The sequence below is a fragment of the Urocampus carinirostris genome, chromosome 3, assembly GCF_059441175.1.
Source record: "Urocampus carinirostris isolate Australia breed hairy pipefish chromosome 3, RoL_Ucar_1.0, whole genome shotgun sequence".
Classification (NCBI taxonomy): domain Eukaryota; kingdom Metazoa; phylum Chordata; class Actinopteri; order Syngnathiformes; family Syngnathidae; genus Urocampus; species Urocampus carinirostris.
This window is the reverse complement of record NC_142351.1, coordinates 23,320,034-23,337,459: the sequence shown is the minus strand read 5'-3', so window position 1 is coordinate 23,337,459 and position 17,426 is coordinate 23,320,034. Positions and strand designations below refer to the sequence as shown.

Here is a 17,426-nt window from a genome sequence, read left to right as displayed (position 1 = left end):
GTCTCTCATGGATGAGGTTTACCCATGTTGACTTTTTTTTGGTTTGAACAAATTTATTGACACTAAGAACAGAAAACAATCATGACAATCTCAACAGCAATTAAGCACATTCACAATATTATATTCCAATATTACGTTTTTAACAGCAAACACAAAGTGAGGTTTGAACAAACCTTCTCGAAAATCAAACATATTCACAATTTCATTATATAACATCTTTGTTAGTGTCAATAGATCCGTCCAGGCCAAAGTCGATTGTCCTCGGTCTGAACAAATCCACCGACACCAACAGCAGCAAAACACATCCATCAAGCATATTCACATTTTTTTTATATTTGACAATATGACGTGACGATATGACGTTTTAACATTTTTTCCTGACATTTTCAACATCAATTAAACAATTTCAGAGTTATTTTCTTTTAACAGTAGTAAACCAGCGTGTAAAAGGCAATACTATTGTGCAAGGGCATAGCTCTGCCATCCCACCCTCCCAAGCAGCATTCTTCCAGTCCTCTGTGTGGGTCCTTTCCATTCTGCGTGGGTCCTCTCCCTTCTGGGTTCCACAACCCAGGCCGTTGCTGCCGGGACTCCCACAGTGTAGCTCCGGCTCCCCCCTCCGGGTGGGTACAGACGAGTCTTCTTTATGGCTGCGTCCTAGGCCCGCCGCTCGCAGATTGTATGGTATCTGCAGCCATTTGGAGCACAGCCACGGGGGGGATCTGCCTGCACCTCCATACCAGCAGGTTTCTGGAGGTCCAGATGGCGTCCTTGATGGCGGCGAGAGTGAGCCAGTCCCTGGCAAAGTCGTTCCGATGCCTCCTCGACCGACTCACCCCGTAAAGCACGTACTGTGCATCAGGGACCTCTCCTGCTGGCAAGTCCGGGAACTTTCCTAGTTGTTCGGCCATTGTCCACAAGACCTTGGCAGCGCTGCACTCACAAAAAAGGTGCCTCACCGACTCCTGGGCGCCACAGCCAGGTCGAGGGCACGTCGAAGTCGCTGACATTCCTCGGTGGTGCATTACAGCTCTGACTGGGAGAACTTCATGAGCCACCATCCATGACAAGTCTCGTAGTCTGTTTGGGAGGGCAGGATGATTGACGTTGCTCCAAACCGTTGTGGATTCGCCAAACGCAAGCCCCCGCACAGGGCTTACTGTAGCTCGCTCTTGCACAATAGCAATAAGGGCCCTGTGGTTTTGTAAAGTGTGACATTCTTGTGTTTCCAAATCAAACTTCTTCAAAAAATCCCGGATAAAGAGATGTGTTGGTGGCAAGTTAAACGAAACTGGAATCAAACGATTGTCTGGTACAAGCTTTAGCTTCCGCAAATATGAGCCCATCCAAAAACGGGTCATTGCTTGACTTTTCGGGTTGTTGGGTGGGCCCACAGCGTTTTGGAAGTGGAGAGAGACATATTTGCTTCCCAGGAAAAGCTGGAGGTCAGGCACTCCTTTCCCCCCTTTTTCCTTTTTCTTTTTCATTGTATCTCTTTTTATCCTTTCCCACTTTGAGCCCCAGACAAAGCGAAAGATGGCTCGGTCCATTTGTAACAGCACGTTTCTTTTAGGCATAAAAATTAAACTGATTGACAAAAGCATTGGGAGGATGATCGCTTTGATGATTAGGACCTTCCCCTCTATTGTCAGTTTTCTTAGTGACCAAAAAACAAGTTTTTGCTTAACTTTCCTTGTCACGTCATCCCAGTTGGTCTCGCCTCCTCCATCCGCATTGAACTTTATCCCTAGGATTTTCTGGTCTGTCTTTAACACCGTCAGCGGGAGTCCTGCCTTTTCTGTCTCTTTCCACATTCCATAAAACTTCACTTGTGATTTTTCTCTATTTAGCCTTGACCCAGACGCCCTCCCAAACAGGTCAGTCCAAGTCAAGGGCTCTTTCAACAGATGCGCGGTCAGTACACAAAATATTAAAATCATCCATGTACAAAACACACTTGGTAATTTGTCCCCCACTTCCTGGGATATTGATGCCTTCGACAAATCTATCTTTTCTTAACATTTGTGCCAAAGGTTCAATGCAAAGAACATAGAGAAGGGGAGACATAGGGCAACCTTGACGTACACCGCAGTTGATCTCGATTGCTTCCGATAAATTCCCGTTAATCATGAATTTGCTGTAGATGTCTCGGTATAGCAGTCCTACCCAATTGATGTATTTTTGGGGAAAACCACATTTTTGCAATACCCTGAAGAGGTATTGGTGCGAGACTCGATCAAAGGCTTTTTCAAAGTCTAGGTTTAGGACCGCTAGTCGCATGTTTCTGTCTCTTGCATAACAAATGGTGTCACGGATCAGCATGAGACTGTCGCTGATCTTCCTTCCCACAATGGCACAGGTTTGGTCTGGATCAACCAAGTCTCCCAAGACAACAGACATTCGTGTTGCTAGAAGCTTGCTGAAAATTTTACAGTCCACGTTTAAAAGCGTTATGGGTCGCCAGTTTTTTAAGTCAATTTTGTCTCCTTTTTTGTGCAATAGAGTAACTATCCCGATTCTGAAACTGTCTGGCATATGGTCTCGACTGGAAAATTCGTTAAAAACAGTTAACAGATCTGGTGCTAAAATATCCCAAAAAGTCCGGTAAAATTCGAGGTTGAGTCCGTCCTCCCCGGGTGATTTGCCTTTTTTCATAGTCTTTATGCAATCATTCAGTTGGTCTTGGGTAAAGTCCGATGTTAAAAAGGGGTCTTGACGCACTGATCTTGAAATATGATCTAACACATGCCCCATTTCATTCTCATATGTTTCTTTCTTTTCAAATAATTTTTTGTAGTAGTCTTCGACCAATCTGGTTATTTCACTACTTTCCTTTGTTATTTGCCCGTTTTCGTTTTGAAGTTTAAAAATCCCCTCATTTTTGCCCATAATTTTTTTAAAAAAGTAGCGTGTACATTTTTCCCCTTCTTCTATTTCTCTTTCTCTGCTTCTTATTATGATGCCTTTGCTCTTTATTTCCGCCAAAGCGTTTAGTTCTTGTTTGATCTCTTTGATTTCATCATTAAAGTCCATCCCCTTTTCTGTTAGGATGAAATAGCGTTGGAGTCTTCTTTGTAGTCCCGACATGCGTTTCATCTCTTTGAGTTTCTTGTTTTTCCCTGCATTTTTAAAAAAGGTCTGTGTTCGTTTCTTTGTCATTTCCCACCATTGTGCTCGTGAATCATACGAGTCTTGAAGGGTCTGCCAGTCTTTGTACAGCTCCCTGTATTGTGCGGCTAGAGCCTCATCCTCCAGCAGGGAGCAGTTTAACTTCCACAAACCCTTCCCAACAGTCATACCTGAAGGAAATGAGAAAGAGCAGGACAGTAGCAAGTGATCCGAAAAAAAAACTGGAATTACCGTATTTTCCGCACTATAAGGCGCACCTAAAAGTCTTGTTTTTTTTCAAAAGCTGACCATGCGCCTTATAACACAGTGCGCCTTATATATGGCTCAATATTAAATTCGCAAGGTCTCGCAACTACGAGAAACAGCCGCCGACTCCATTTTTCGCGCTGTGCATACTGGGAAATATTAAACGATTGGTAGTTGCCGGGGCTCGTGTTGTATTTGTTTACTAAGTGGCAAAATGGCTACCCCATTAAACTGCTTAATTCATATTCAACAAATACAGTATTTGTCTGAATCCAGGGTTATGACTGGTGAAGATGTAAAGCACAATTTACCTTAAACAAACGCAGAATTATTCAGAATGTCACGTTTGAGAGAGAGAGAGAGAGCGAGAGAGAGAGAGAGAGAGAGAGAGAGAGATTCTCTTTCATACGTGCATTTGTATAAAAAATGGCTCCTGTTAAGAGACACGCGTACAACGCCGAGTTTAAACTCAAAGCGATCAGTCACGCAGCACAACACGGCAATAGAGCGGCAGCGAGAGAGTTAAACTTAAATGAATCGATGGTACGGAAGTGGAGAAAGGATGAAGATAAGCTCCGCCAAGTAAGGAAAACTCAACAAAGTTTCCGTGGCAATAAAGCAAGATGGCCAGAGTTAGAGGAGACACTTGAACAGTGGGTTGTTCAACAAAGAGCGGCAAGCAGAAGTGTCAGTACGATAACTATACGTATGAAGGCAACAGCGCTGGCACAAAAACACCGGACGTGTTGGATGGCCCATTCACTGAGATATGGTCAATTCGAACACAGCAGAAGAAGAATTCGAGGGATTCGTCGATGAGGAGCTTATAGAGTGATCTTTGTTTTTCTTTTGTGTGTTTACGTTTTACATTTTACAGTTATTATGTTATTGCTTTGCACTCGTTGTTTTTGCACATTACGAGTGTCACTTTATTGCGATTGCACTAACGTTTCATTTAAAATAACAGTATCAGACGTTTTTTTCTTTGCGTGTTGACTAAATGGACAAAAAATAAAATGATATGTCGATGTTGTTCAAAGATGTGTCACGAAAATGCTTTACCTCAGAGAAAATAATAAAACGGCTGTTTATTTATTTTGGGAGTGAATGGAGTTGTGGAAAGCTTGTTTGTTAATAAAGTTTGACCTTTTTGAATATTTTGTTGACATTCCCTTGAGCGTGGCAACATCTAGAGGTTGCATAAAGTAACTACATTCTCTACTGTAGTCAAGTCGTCACATTTATTTACCGTAAATAGCCCTTAATCCCAAAAATGTCTCGAAGGACTGCACAGGATTACAATTACAAAATTGCACAATTACCTGATCTTAAACCAGCATGCACTTATAGCGCCTTATAATGGGGTGCGTCTTATGTATGGCATAAGTTTTAAAATATATCATTCATTGAAGGTGCGCCTTATAACATGGTGCGCCATATAGTGCGGAAAATACGGTAATCTTGCATCACTCTGTGCTAAACCCCTCGTAAATATGTAGTCTATTCGAGAGGCTCTGGCATTGTCACTACTGAACCAGGTGAAGCCCTCCTCTCCTGGATGTATGGATTTGAAACAGTCCACCAGTTTAAATGTCCGGCACATGTCTTGTAATAAAGTTGATGTTTTATCTACTTTAAACTCCTCATCATTCCTCTTTCTATCCTTCCTACTTAGGATGCAATTAAAATCTCCTCCCACGATTAGTGGTTGATGGCCTAGCATATGCGACTGGATGTCCTCTAAAAGTTCGTACCTGAGTTGTCTGTCGGCATGGCCGTATATGTTAATGAGGTTAAAATCATTCCCTATATAAGAAAGTCTTGCTAAGATTGCGCGTCCGTCTCTCATCACAGTACTCCCCTTTATGATGAGTTGAGGGTTGTTTATTAAAATGGCTACCCCATCGTTACGGTTTTCATTCGAGCCACTCCATAATGACGGATATGGCCAAATCTCTTCCCACTGTTTATAATTTTTTAGAAAGGGGATGCAGCATTCCTGTAGTAAAAACACATCCGTTCTGATAGTTTTTAAGAACGATAAAACACTGTGAGCCTTAACCTTTGATCTCACACTTCTCACATTGATAGTAGAGAATGTAATGTTCATAATTGTTGTTAAAGTATTTAAACTAGTTAGACAAAACCGGGGGATCTGAGTCCATTCTTTGGTGATCATCGAGATCATCGAGAGTGTCACCTGTGTCAGACACATCACTTAAGAGTAGTACCTCATTTTGAGACTCACCGGGGAAAACTCTGGGACCCTCTGACTCTCTGTCTGTGGTTCCAGGTCTTCCCCTTTTTTCTGGGTTAGGGGGTGAGCCAGAGGACCTATCAAAGGGTCTCTTACTTCCTTGCCCACTAAGGGTCAGATTTTTTCCCTCCCCGACTTCCTCCGTCTCAACTTCATACAGTTCCCTTGTGGGCTTATTCACCGGCAATCGGCTTTCTTCTAAATCTCTTATCTTTGTTTCTGGTTTTTTCACCACTCCCAATTTTGTCTTACTTTTACTCCTCTTTCCAGTGCCCGTATGGGTTTTTGGAGAGTCATTCGCCTTTTCGATTTGTTTGACTTCTCCAAATCCCGGCAATGGCGTAGCAAACAAATTTGCTAATTTGAACTCTCTTCCAGGCCCTTCCTGATTAGTATGTGTTTTCGGAGTGGCAGTTGCTTTTTCTATTCGTTTGTCATGTCCAAATTCAGGTATTTTATGAGAAATCGAATCAGAATTTCCAGGTTCTTCCTGTTTCAATTTTGATTCTCTGGTCTCTGCTCCAGGGGTTTTGGTAGGTACATCTGTTTTTTCAATTTGTTTGTCTTGTCCAATTTCTTTGTGCATTTCTTGATCAATTTCATTGGGTATTTCCATAACTTTATTCATTTCCTGTTCATCTTCATTGGGTATTTCTATAACTTCATTAATTTCTTGTTCATTTTCATTTTGTATTTCCATGACTTTATTAATTTCATTGTCTTTGTTATCTTTATTCACTTCATTGTCTTTGTGACATTTATTCATTTCATTATCTATGTTGTCTGACATCATTTCATTGTCTTTGTTGTCTTTGTTAACTGCCTTCCTAGCTTTCAATTTGTTAGCAAACGAATTCGGGCAGTTTCTAAAGAGGTGATTCGTTTCTCCACAGAGATTGCATTTTCTGCTATTGCTACATTCCTCAAAGGAATGTCCAATTGTTCTGCACTTTCCACAAAAAATTCGATCACATACCTCAGCCAGATGCCCATGCTCACCACATTTGCGACAGAGTTTCGGTTGCCCTTGATAGTGGATAAAGCCACGGTTTTCCCCCAGGAATATAGTCGACAGAATTTGTTTCATTCCCTGAAAGCCCTGAGGATCTTGCCGTAGTTGGACTGGTACCCTCCAGGCACCATTCCAATAGCCTTTCTCACACCTCACCTTCATAGCCTGGCCTTTTACTGAGCAGTATCTACTCAACCAATAACAGACGTCATCAGCACTGATCATTTCACTAAACATTCTAACAACGACAATCTTGTTAGTATTATCAGTCAGCTTCTCCACTGTAAATCCTGAAAACTGGGACCTCACTCCCTCAAAGCGATTCCAAAACTCTTGATAAAGAGCTGCCGTTTCAAAACTCACATCAAAGCCTTTGTCAGAAGTCATTTTTATGACAGCATGTACCTCCTCCTTTTTAAACTTCAGAATCTTTTCAACAAACTTGTTAATAAAATCCGTCCTTGACATTCCCTCCGAAATTGCCACAACATCTTTGAGCAAGAATCTCACGCAGTTACGTCTCCGCCCGCCGGTATAATGCCCGGCCATGGCAGGACTCGGCTGCTTTACTTCTAACTATGTTAAAATGGTTAGAATTGTAAAATTAATAATTAACAATACTCTTAAAACCGACGCCAATGACAGTATAAACGCATAGAACGAGCAGTGCTAACCTGATGCGTCCACCATCAACCGCAGCTAGACTATTACAGGCCTCTCTAATATTTTCAAGTAGGATAACTTGCACAATTGGTGGTTGACTGAATACTTATTGGCCACTGTAAGCTTTGTAACTTGTGGTAAGAAACCCCCTATTTTAGGTAGAATATTGTCTGATCATTTGGTATTTAAGAAACAGATCAACGTGGTTTGGTAGTGTACATTTTCTATGTTTAGTTTCTTTATATATTGTGTCACTCGAATACAAACAAACCCAATCCCAATTTTACTTTTTTGAGATTATCAGGACATGGAATGTATTTTAGTCTCTATGCTACTTGTTCACCACTCACTTGAAGTATAACAGGAAAAAATATATCATTGGTAATTTAGGGTTTGTTCTGTGTGTTTTGGCACCGCTCATTTGCCTAAACACAGCTGAAACCATTGAAAGAGCTACTTGCAGCTTTTCCTGTGGCCTGATGGTTCTATCTAAACAGAGTGTTGCCCTCAATCTGATCCTGAAGTCTACGGTTTGGGTTAAAAACCAGGCGCTTGTTGTTAGGGAGGGTTGTGCTGTAGGGAATGGGGAGGGGTGTATCCAGAGTCACAACCTCATTCTGCCATGAAACATCTAATTAGACACGCATAAAGATGGCTCTTAATCTCAAACAGCAATGCTCCCCACCATCACTCCCTCAGGCCGCAAATTCAATATACAAGTAACCTAATTACATTGTATCTCTTTAACAGCAACGTTCCCCCGGCAAAGTGCTTTTTGACCTTATTTGTGTACATCTCAACCTGGTGGAAGGGGACTATTTTGGACTGGAATACCAGGACCAACGCAAGATGACTGTGAGATGCTCAAAATCTTTTGCAATTGATATGAATACAGCTCGTTGTGACATTAACCTCAATGTTCCAATCTGACCTGCATGCAGGTGTGGCTAGACCTTCTGAAGCCAACAATGAAGCAGATCCGAAGTACGTTTCATAAATGTGTTGTATTATCATTTAGTTGGACTTGTAATATTTACATACATAATCTTTAAAAGATTTTGCTTTGAATCATGTTTTAATGTGAAATATTCCTGCTGCATTAAATATTTATCATAGAGCTCAGCTTGTGGCACAAATCATCGGTTTAATACATGGGGCAATTTTTGTATAAGATCTTGGGTTTGATACACAAAAATGCAAAAATCTAGTCATATGTTTTTTATATTTACGATCATCTCTCCCTATATCTAAGGGCCCAAGAACACCATTCTTCGTTTCGTGGTCAAGTTCTTCCCTCCTGACCATACACAGATCATGGAGGAGTTGACTCAGTAGGTTTACACACACGCGCACGCATGCACACACAGAAACACTCATCGGGAGAGGTGTAATTCCTGAACCTTGTCTGTTCATCATTTGAAGTTAGAATTCAACAGGACTTACACTTTACCCAAAACCTGGCTAAATTGATTTTTCCAAATAAACTGACTGTTGTTATGGAGTTAGCCAGCTGACAAAGTGTTGCTTTTTTTCGTCTCCATTATGTTTTTCTGACTACGTAATGTCATAATTTACAATGACAAGTTACATGGCTCCACAACTTCAATCCAGTGTGAATATTTGATATCAGAAAACCATACTAGACATATAGACACACAATTTTGATTCTCCTTAGTAGAACACAAACTGTATGTTAAATGGACACCCAAATTTACTCTTATATGAACATGAGCAGGAGAATTTCTTGTTTTTAAACGAGTCTTTGACTTTCTGTGGCGGCAATGCAGTGAGTGCAACAAAGTATTGAGACACAGTCATTACAAATTCTTGGCTAGTAATCTCCTTCCATCTGTTTTGGCTTGCCTATAGGTACCTGTTCGCTCTACAAATCAAGCGGGATCTGGCCTGCGGTAATCTCATCTGTAACGACTCAAGTGCTGCCCTGATGGTCTCCCACATTATCCAGTGTAAGCGAAAACATCACTTGACGTCCTGGTTGGTAAATAGAACGGTGCAGGCATGTTTATCACCAAATACAACAAAAAGGCTACAATTGAAGTTTTCAATGTCAGGAGGGAACCCAAACCACAATATGTTTATCATGTCTCAACATTAACATAATTAAAAACAATGATTATGGCTATCAAAAAAATAATGTCATCTTCTTAGTACAGATATCACAAAACACAGCTGCTTTAGAGTCAGAAAAATGATTCAGTAGACTGTCCCTGCATGAGCACCAACTCTGGTCTGCTCACAAAAGCCCATGGATGACAAAACCAGGACAATCCAGTAATTAGCCCAGAATAAACAAAGTACCTATTATGACAGCGTTTCATAAACTGAACAAAGCCTATAGTACCATTTACATTAAAATCTTCTTTCCTTGACCATTTTCATCTGTCCATAGTCTCAACTGTAGGATGCAGTAAGCAGGCTGAAGAAAGTGTACTGGTTGTCTAGGTAACTGTCATTGCAAGGACTGCATGGAGAGCTGAATAAATTTAGAACTAGAATAAAAACCAGCTGGGCGCCGACCTCTGCCAAAGCAGAACAATCTTATGTGTGTCTGTCTTGTTTGATTGAAAAATCCTTTCCAACTGTTCCATTCAAAGCTTTTGCTAGTGTGGCTCCATCTACTGGAACAAATGCAGTTGCAATGGAGTGGCCACAAATGAATAAAAATGGCCTCTGCACATTAACTAAGTCAACCAAAATCAAACTACATTTTCCACCCTGATATTTTGCTTCACCTAACTCGTTGAGCTCTATTTAAATCATCCTCCATTTCCCCACAACTCTTCATGTCTGTGTCCAAATCCAGCTGAGATAGGAGACTTTGATGAGACCCAGAGCTGGCAGCATCTCCTCCACAATAAATACCTGCCAGACCAAGACGCCATCCGGGACAAGATCATGGACTGCCACCGCAAGCATGTGTAAGTAATGATTTTTACCCCTCTGGCCACTTATGTCCATATTGCTGTTATAGTTTTATTGAAGAAAATCTATTTAAAGAATAAATAAAACTTTATATTTTCTGATTTGAAATGACTGTAAAAATATGAAAAAAAACACTGATAAGGATTGGGTGAATAAACCATCACTAAGGTTAGTCTGGTTTTCATTTGACCCAATCCCAAAACGTAAATACATATATTTAAACATGTCTTAATTAACATAGGGTTACATTTAAGGGTTAAATATGTTATCTGTTTAAGTTTTTATGTGGTAGAATGTATATTTTAAATATATATATATATATATATATATATATATATATATATATATATATATATATATATATAATATTTAATATAGACACTATCTGTGTGTGGTCAAAAATTAATCACAAACAATGGGAAATTGAATGAAAAGATTACTAATCCCAGTTGGTAAAAACTGTTTGGGGTTAGGTTTACTTGTTAAGGATACACAATGCTGAACTACTGTAATCTGAGTGGAGATCAGTTCGAAAGGGGTGTCAACAAGAACACAGAAATGCACAGCAGGTCCCCCACCCGATCTTTATCTCAAACACTACACACCCATTTTACAATCGCAACTGCCAAGCACATTTCAACCTGTCTCAATCTGTCATAAATTCACACGCATTAAAGGCTGTCGCAACCATGAGACCCCTGCTTCAATGTTTTGCGTATCCTAATGGTTTTACCAAAGCAACTTCGAAGAGCTTCTCACACTGTCCCTCTTCTCTTTATAGTCAGTGATTAGAAACCTTGCCCCAGAGTTAGGTTGACACTAGCTCTTATTGTTTTAATTTAAAAAAAATAGGGTTGCCATAATATGTTTTTCAGCACACATCAATCATTTCTCCAGTAGTCAGAGTCACAAACATTTAGATTTTCACCCCTAACCTGTTTCCCTTTCCCTCACACTTTTGTTCTGATTTCATTTCCCGTGAATGCATGCATTTATTTCCACAAGCCAACAACAAAGAGCGAACCCAACACATGGGGTTTACTCCTACTCCTACTGCACTTGAAATAACATAACATACATTCACATTTTCTGTTTTCATATGCATGTTCTTTCCAAATTAAAAGGGCTACAGATAATCACTTAAAACACAAAAGCAGTCTGTGCCTGAACAGTTCCCCTTCCCCCATCCCTCAGACCATGCAGGAAGGAAGTGGCTAATTCAGTGGCGTATTCAGGAAACTGGCTGATATTTTTTGATGTGCAATGAAACAAAGCATGTCATCGCCATCTGATCGCTCCATGTATTTAAAGCCTGCTGTTTTTTATCGTCTCGATCATTACTATGGTCTAATTAAACGGTAATACAAATGCTGACAAAGGATAAGGGATAATAATGGCACATCATTCACCTTCATACTGTAGCAATGTTAACAGCAGAGTGTTAATAACATGATATCTGCTCGATGTGCATGAGAATAGCGACAGACTGATGGACCGGTACCTCTCCTTTGCAGCGGACAGACCCCAGCAGAGTCAGACTACCAGTTGCTGGAAATTGCCCGACGACTTGAAATGTATGGTGTTCGGCTGCACCCGGCAAAAGACCGCGAGGGCACCAAACTCAGCTTAGCTGTGGCTCACACTGGGGTGCTGGTATTCCAGGTAACAGACATACAGCAAGTGTGTCGTTCTTTATCATATTTTAACATAAGTTGCTTAAAGTTAAAGAAACGCCGGTCATAACTAAAGCATGATGTTTAACTTCAAAATTCCCAGAAACCTTACCTAAAATAGCATTTTGTTCTACAGTATGACATTTTAGAGCAGTTTGATAGCTTGGAATGAATTTGAGAAAGGAAATTCAATAAATATTGGCTTCTTTCATTCATCCACTGACTCTTTTTTTATTACCGGGTAATTGGTTTGTTCTAATGGTGAAAATAAACCAAGATATAATTAAAGAATAATTTGTTCACTAAGCGGACTTTTTCTGCACCACGGTGCCGTAGCTCAGTGTTTTATTTTACTGGCATCAGGTCCTGCTTAAAATACTGCCATGTATTTTTCTTTTCCTGGTATAAAGAAGGAAGAGGAAATTATTAGTTTTTTCTGTATTACATAGTGGACACCTGCAAAAGGGATTGTCAAGGATGTCAGTTATTTATTTTGACTATTATATTTCATTATTGTTCATTATTTTAACAAGAGTATAAGTATGGATGTAAAGAGAGGACTGTATGAGAGTGTGATTGTGCCGTCTGTATTGAATGGTGCGGAGACTTGGAGCCTGAATGCAGATTTGAGAAGGAAATTAAGTGTTTTTGAGATGAAGTGTTTGATAAGTATGTTAGGAGTGACCAGATTGGATAGATCGAGAAATTCAATTGTGAGAGGCAGAACTGGAGTAGTAGTGGAACTGAGCAAGAATGCGGATAAGAGAGTACTCGGTTGGTTTGGACACATGGAGAGGATGGATGAGGAGCGAATGTTGAAGAGGATCTACAGAGCAGAAGTAAATGGAAGGAGACCAAGAGGAAGGCCGTGATTAACTTGGATGGATGGTGTTATGGCTGCACTGCAGGAAAGAGGTCTAAATCTAGTGGAAGCTCGAGTTCTTTTTGGTGATAGGAAAGAGTGGAGAGGTGTTGTAAACGGATAGTGGGATGTTTGGACACGTTCTAAGGGATGGGCAGGGCACCTGTATGATGCGGTAGGGGTAAACCAGTGAAAGCTGTCGGGCCCTGCTGTTGAAGAGTGTGTTGTGTCACCCTGACCCGAGTGACATGGCCGCTTTCTCGTGTCCCGTTTCATCTGGACGAAAGCTTGACCAACTTGGGTGCCAAGGTGCCTAACTTGTTTGGGTGTTAAGACATTTGGGTTGGCCGTGGTCAATTCTTTTGTGTTTTTTGCTACTTTTTCCTTTTTTTTGTTTTTGTTTTTGTGTATGTGGTTGTCTTGCTGTCGGTCACCCTCTCGAGGGATATGAACGGGGTAGATAAATAGATTAATTATTTTGACTACTATGCACTGTTTATATGATTGTCAATATTAGCCAATAATGTTGCGTTTCTTTGATTTCCACACCCTTTAGGGAAGAACCGCCTTTTTAACCTTGGAGATTTAATACAAAGAAAGGGTTACTTAGAGGACTTTTAGAATAGATTTGGAATTTGGCATTGTGAGGATTTCTTTTATAGTCCCCGTCTATCTCCTTGCTAGTTCTAAATTAATTGATATACATTTTTTTATTTTAAGTTTTTAACTGAACTTGAAACTTATCATTGTTACAGTGAAAACTGTTGTTTTGTTTTGGAGGGTATTGATACATGACCTTGATATGATGCAAATGTTTTGCTTTCAGGGGTACACAAAAATAAATGCCTTCAACTGGTCCAAGATTCGTAAACTCAGCTTTAAACGCAAACGCTTTCTCATCAAGCTGAGAGCTGACCCTGCTGTAAGTCCGTCTGGGGATTCCCCTAGCCACTTGAATACACAATACTTTCCAATTGCGGTCCGAATGCTCAAGCCTATCCTTATGCTATCATCTTCCTGCAGCAAAGTGGTCATCATGACACGCTAGAGTTTGCAATGGCCAGCAGGGACTGTTGCAAAATTTTTTGGAAGATCTGTGTTGAATATCATGCCTTCTTCAGACTCTTTGAGGAGCCCAAACCCAAACCTAAGCCCATCCTTTTCACCAGAGGATCCTCATTCCGCTTCAGGTAAAAACATTGCTAAGTCACAAGCACACAGAGACACAAGCATTCACAAGCTAATTTACACCCAGACACAATTTGGACTGGCCAATTAACCTGACATGCATGTTTTTTTAGCTGGAATCAAAACTCTGGACCTCAGCACCATTGGGGCTGCGCGCTAACCACCCTCCCACTGATCCATCATATTATTACAAAATTACAAATTATTATAAATTGTTACATTTGTCGTTATTTGTTAATACATGATTATGCAGGGACTTTATTTTTTTTTTATTATTGCTTTTAGTTTCCTACCAAATCTTAAAGGGTTTATTGTGCTTTTTTTTTTTTGCAACGTTATATTTTCAAATATTTGTGCAGGTTTTTGTGATGATTATTCCTACATTACTACATTATGACCGTGTATTGTAACCATTTTTGTCCTTTGTTTTGTGCGTCGTTATTGCAGTGGTAGGACCCAGAAACAGATCATTGATTACGTGAAAGATTCTGAGGTAAAAAAGGTTCCGTTTGAAAGGTGAGAGCATATTTTTTTAACACTTTTTGTCAAACTGTGCGGATGTGATTTGACTTTAACTGTTAATCTTGTCAGGAAGCACAGTAAGATTCTTTCCAGTAGCAGCCTGCCACATCGGTCCTCCTCCTTCAGATCGCAAGTGACTAATGAGGTATCCTATTCATATTAGTGAAGTTCAAAAATTGGAAGTCTTTAAAAAAGCAAATTACTTTTTCATCCCTGCCGACAGCCACAGGCGGTGCTTTAGGCACTGAACGTTTAAAACCTGTAAAGCACCTCTGGCCGTCGGTGGGACGAAATACAACCGTAGTTATGTTCGTAACGTTCGCTTTCCTCTATTATAGAATGTCACATTTGTGCCGGTGGAAGATCGACCAAACTCTGCAGAACGAGCGTACTCGAATGGCACACATGAGCTGCCATCGGTTACATTGGCCACTAACGGCTTCCGTCATGACTTCGCAACTCCCGGCTCGGACACCAGACAGAACCACCAGGGCTCTCCGGGCAGGCAGCTCCTCAATCCAGGTCCATCCTGCAGGGCCAACAAAGGCAGCAGTTCTTCCATTCCTTACATAGACTGCAGTGACGTAGACAGCGAATGCGACGTAACAAAGAATAGTAAAGGTTGTAGCCAAGTCAATAGTAGCCACGATGACAAGGTCAACAAGCCCACGGGTTGTAATGCTCCAAATGGGAGCCCGAATGGGAGTTTATTCAGGCTTGTTAATGGCTTCTACCACACCAATCATCCAGGTTTAATGCAGCAGCAGGATAAAAAGGGTCATCAGCAAGGAATACTGGGTAGTAAAAATGTTATTGATCAGTCCCAGACCAGCAAAATTAACGGCAGCTACGAGCTAAACCACGACGACAGTTTGTCTAATAATAACGAGTCTTACCACGCCCGCCTGCCGCTTCATAGTACGCTCCTTGATGAGATATTTCAGGGTCGTGAGAAGCGAGCAGTGATACTGGGCCGCCCGTTTGGAACAGGCACTCAAAGCCAGTGCTCTAGCCCGGTGATGAGCAGCTTCCACCAGCGCACAAACTCACTCAGTCATGGTGAGGCCACTAACGGCCGATCGGACAACGTCGGGCATTATTTTGTTAAGCGTCCCGGGGCTAAACCTGTGGAGGCTCCCGCTGTCCCGCCGGCCAGTCACTATGGCAGCTACTCGCCCATTAACGCCATCTCTAACCACACTCATGCACGCTTGGTTAAACAGTGCAACAACAACATGCGTAATCGCTCAGATACCGATCCGTTTATTCTCAGCCAGCTCACATCCACGCCCATCTATCAGACCAGCCCACATCCCACCAGGCTGCAGGCACAGACGCCCTGTTCAGCCCCACTGGAGCGAAGAACGATTGTAACTAACGGTAATCATCCAGGGAACCTCCTGGTTCCAGGTCAGGCACGGTCCAATACAGTGCAGCGTTTGTTCGGCCAGCGTGGAAAACCCGCAAGTCCGAAACAGCGTAACAATCTGAACCAGCCGGTTCAAATGATTGACGGTTCCACCAGCAGCGGTAGCGACACAAGTGACACAGAGTCGGACACTGGCAGCAGCGCGTACAGCCAACCTCTAATGTTCGGAAACCCTGCCGCTGTCAGTTCCATGAACTCGGTCAACTCCAATGGTGTAAGCTCGTCGCCACTGCCTTGCAAATTCTCTTTTGGGAGTCTCCAGCTGGTAGACAGTAATGATGGCGAGGTAGAGCAAGGTTGCTACAATTTTAATGAGGAAGATCGAGGCGGTCGGGTTTTTAGCTGCTAGAGGCCGTTGAGCAGAATATGACATGAGGATTTTGCAGCTCTGTTGCCCAGTTAGAAAAAAATGTTTCTGATATAAAGTGGAAGTCAACTCAGAGCATTTCCTAACAATAATTTGTTGTATTGGTCACCAACATTCTAAAGACTGCATTTTGATGAATATTGTATTTGTTGAACAGGAGTTATCAGGCGAAATCCACCTGTTATTAGCCTCCTCTGAGGCGGCCGTTTTGAGGGTTGGTGTCCATTGATGACTTTGATATTTCCCTGGGCTCAACAACCACTCACAGATCACTACAGAAAATTGATTCAACTTAAAAAAATATTAACACCTTAGATGCGGTATGAACCAAACCACGAAGTGCATCATCATTTATTATGTTTTTACAATTATGTTTTTGTTTCTTTTTTTGTATTGAAATTGTATACATGGAAATGTTTAAAATAATATGTTTTAAAATAATAATATGTTGCTGTCCTAAAGACAACATACTACTGTTCGACAACCATTTTGTTTAATGGCCATTGCAAAGTTGAATTGGAAAGTATTATAGAAACAAAATGAATGAAAGTTGAATTCAGAATGTACTAGAAGGATTTTGTCCCGTTCCTTGACTGATACTTGTGTTTCAGATACCTCCATGGGGATTTTTTTAGGTTGAGCTCTTAAGACTTATTCAGACCACACTTTGACTTGAAATTTGTCTTATTTTTTGCTTCAATCTCGTTAGAAAATCCACCCAGAGCTGTGTTCTGTGTTCTTGTTATGTAAAGGAATAGGTGGTTCTTTGGGCCTTGAACAAGGTAAAGTCGACCTGTAATACAAAATTAGCTAGGAATGGAGTTAATTGATCAGAATTTGATGTTTTCAGTCCTTAACACATTTGAGTTCATGCATTGGAAATTTGTCTTCATCCAGACTGTGCTTTTTGGAAGAGCGGCTTGTTACAGGCACTACAAATATTCAGTCAATTGTGGCACAATGTGGAACCAACATTTTATCAATGGTGAAGATCAACATAGCTTTGAATTTATGTTCTTGCTATAAAAAGGTATATGGATTTTGTTGATATATTTTAGGCCCCAATCTTTTTCCTGAATCCTTATTCCTGTAGAAGGTGAAGTAAGTTATGTGGTTAAGATTGGGAGGAATGGTG

General features: G+C 41.0%; 1 protein-coding gene across 2 annotated transcripts in view; it reads left to right on the top strand.

Moving 5' to 3' along the window:
* Window positions 1-17,426, top strand: part of LOC148369213 (FERM, ARHGEF and pleckstrin domain-containing protein 1-like) — a 58,790-nt gene that overhangs the window by 24,827 nt on the left and 16,537 nt on the right. Inside the window, exons 3-13 of one of the 2 annotated variants that reach the window (XM_088331150.1) lie at window positions 8,058-8,162; window positions 8,249-8,291; window positions 8,560-8,638; window positions 9,177-9,274; window positions 10,132-10,246; window positions 11,765-11,912; window positions 13,612-13,707; window positions 13,809-13,975; window positions 14,421-14,489; window positions 14,565-14,640; window positions 14,834-16,220. In XM_088331150.1, the coding sequence (XP_088187276.1) occupies window positions 8,058-8,162; window positions 8,249-8,291; window positions 8,560-8,638; window positions 9,177-9,274; window positions 10,132-10,246; window positions 11,765-11,912; window positions 13,612-13,707; window positions 13,809-13,975; window positions 14,421-14,489; window positions 14,565-14,640; window positions 14,834-16,220 (2,383 nt within the window). The remainder of the gene's footprint in view (window positions 1-8,057; window positions 8,163-8,248; window positions 8,292-8,559; window positions 8,639-9,176; window positions 9,275-10,131; window positions 10,247-11,764; window positions 11,913-13,611; window positions 13,708-13,808; window positions 13,976-14,420; window positions 14,490-14,564; window positions 14,641-14,833; window positions 16,221-17,426) is intronic. The other variant, XM_088331149.1, reaches the window with a different exon arrangement.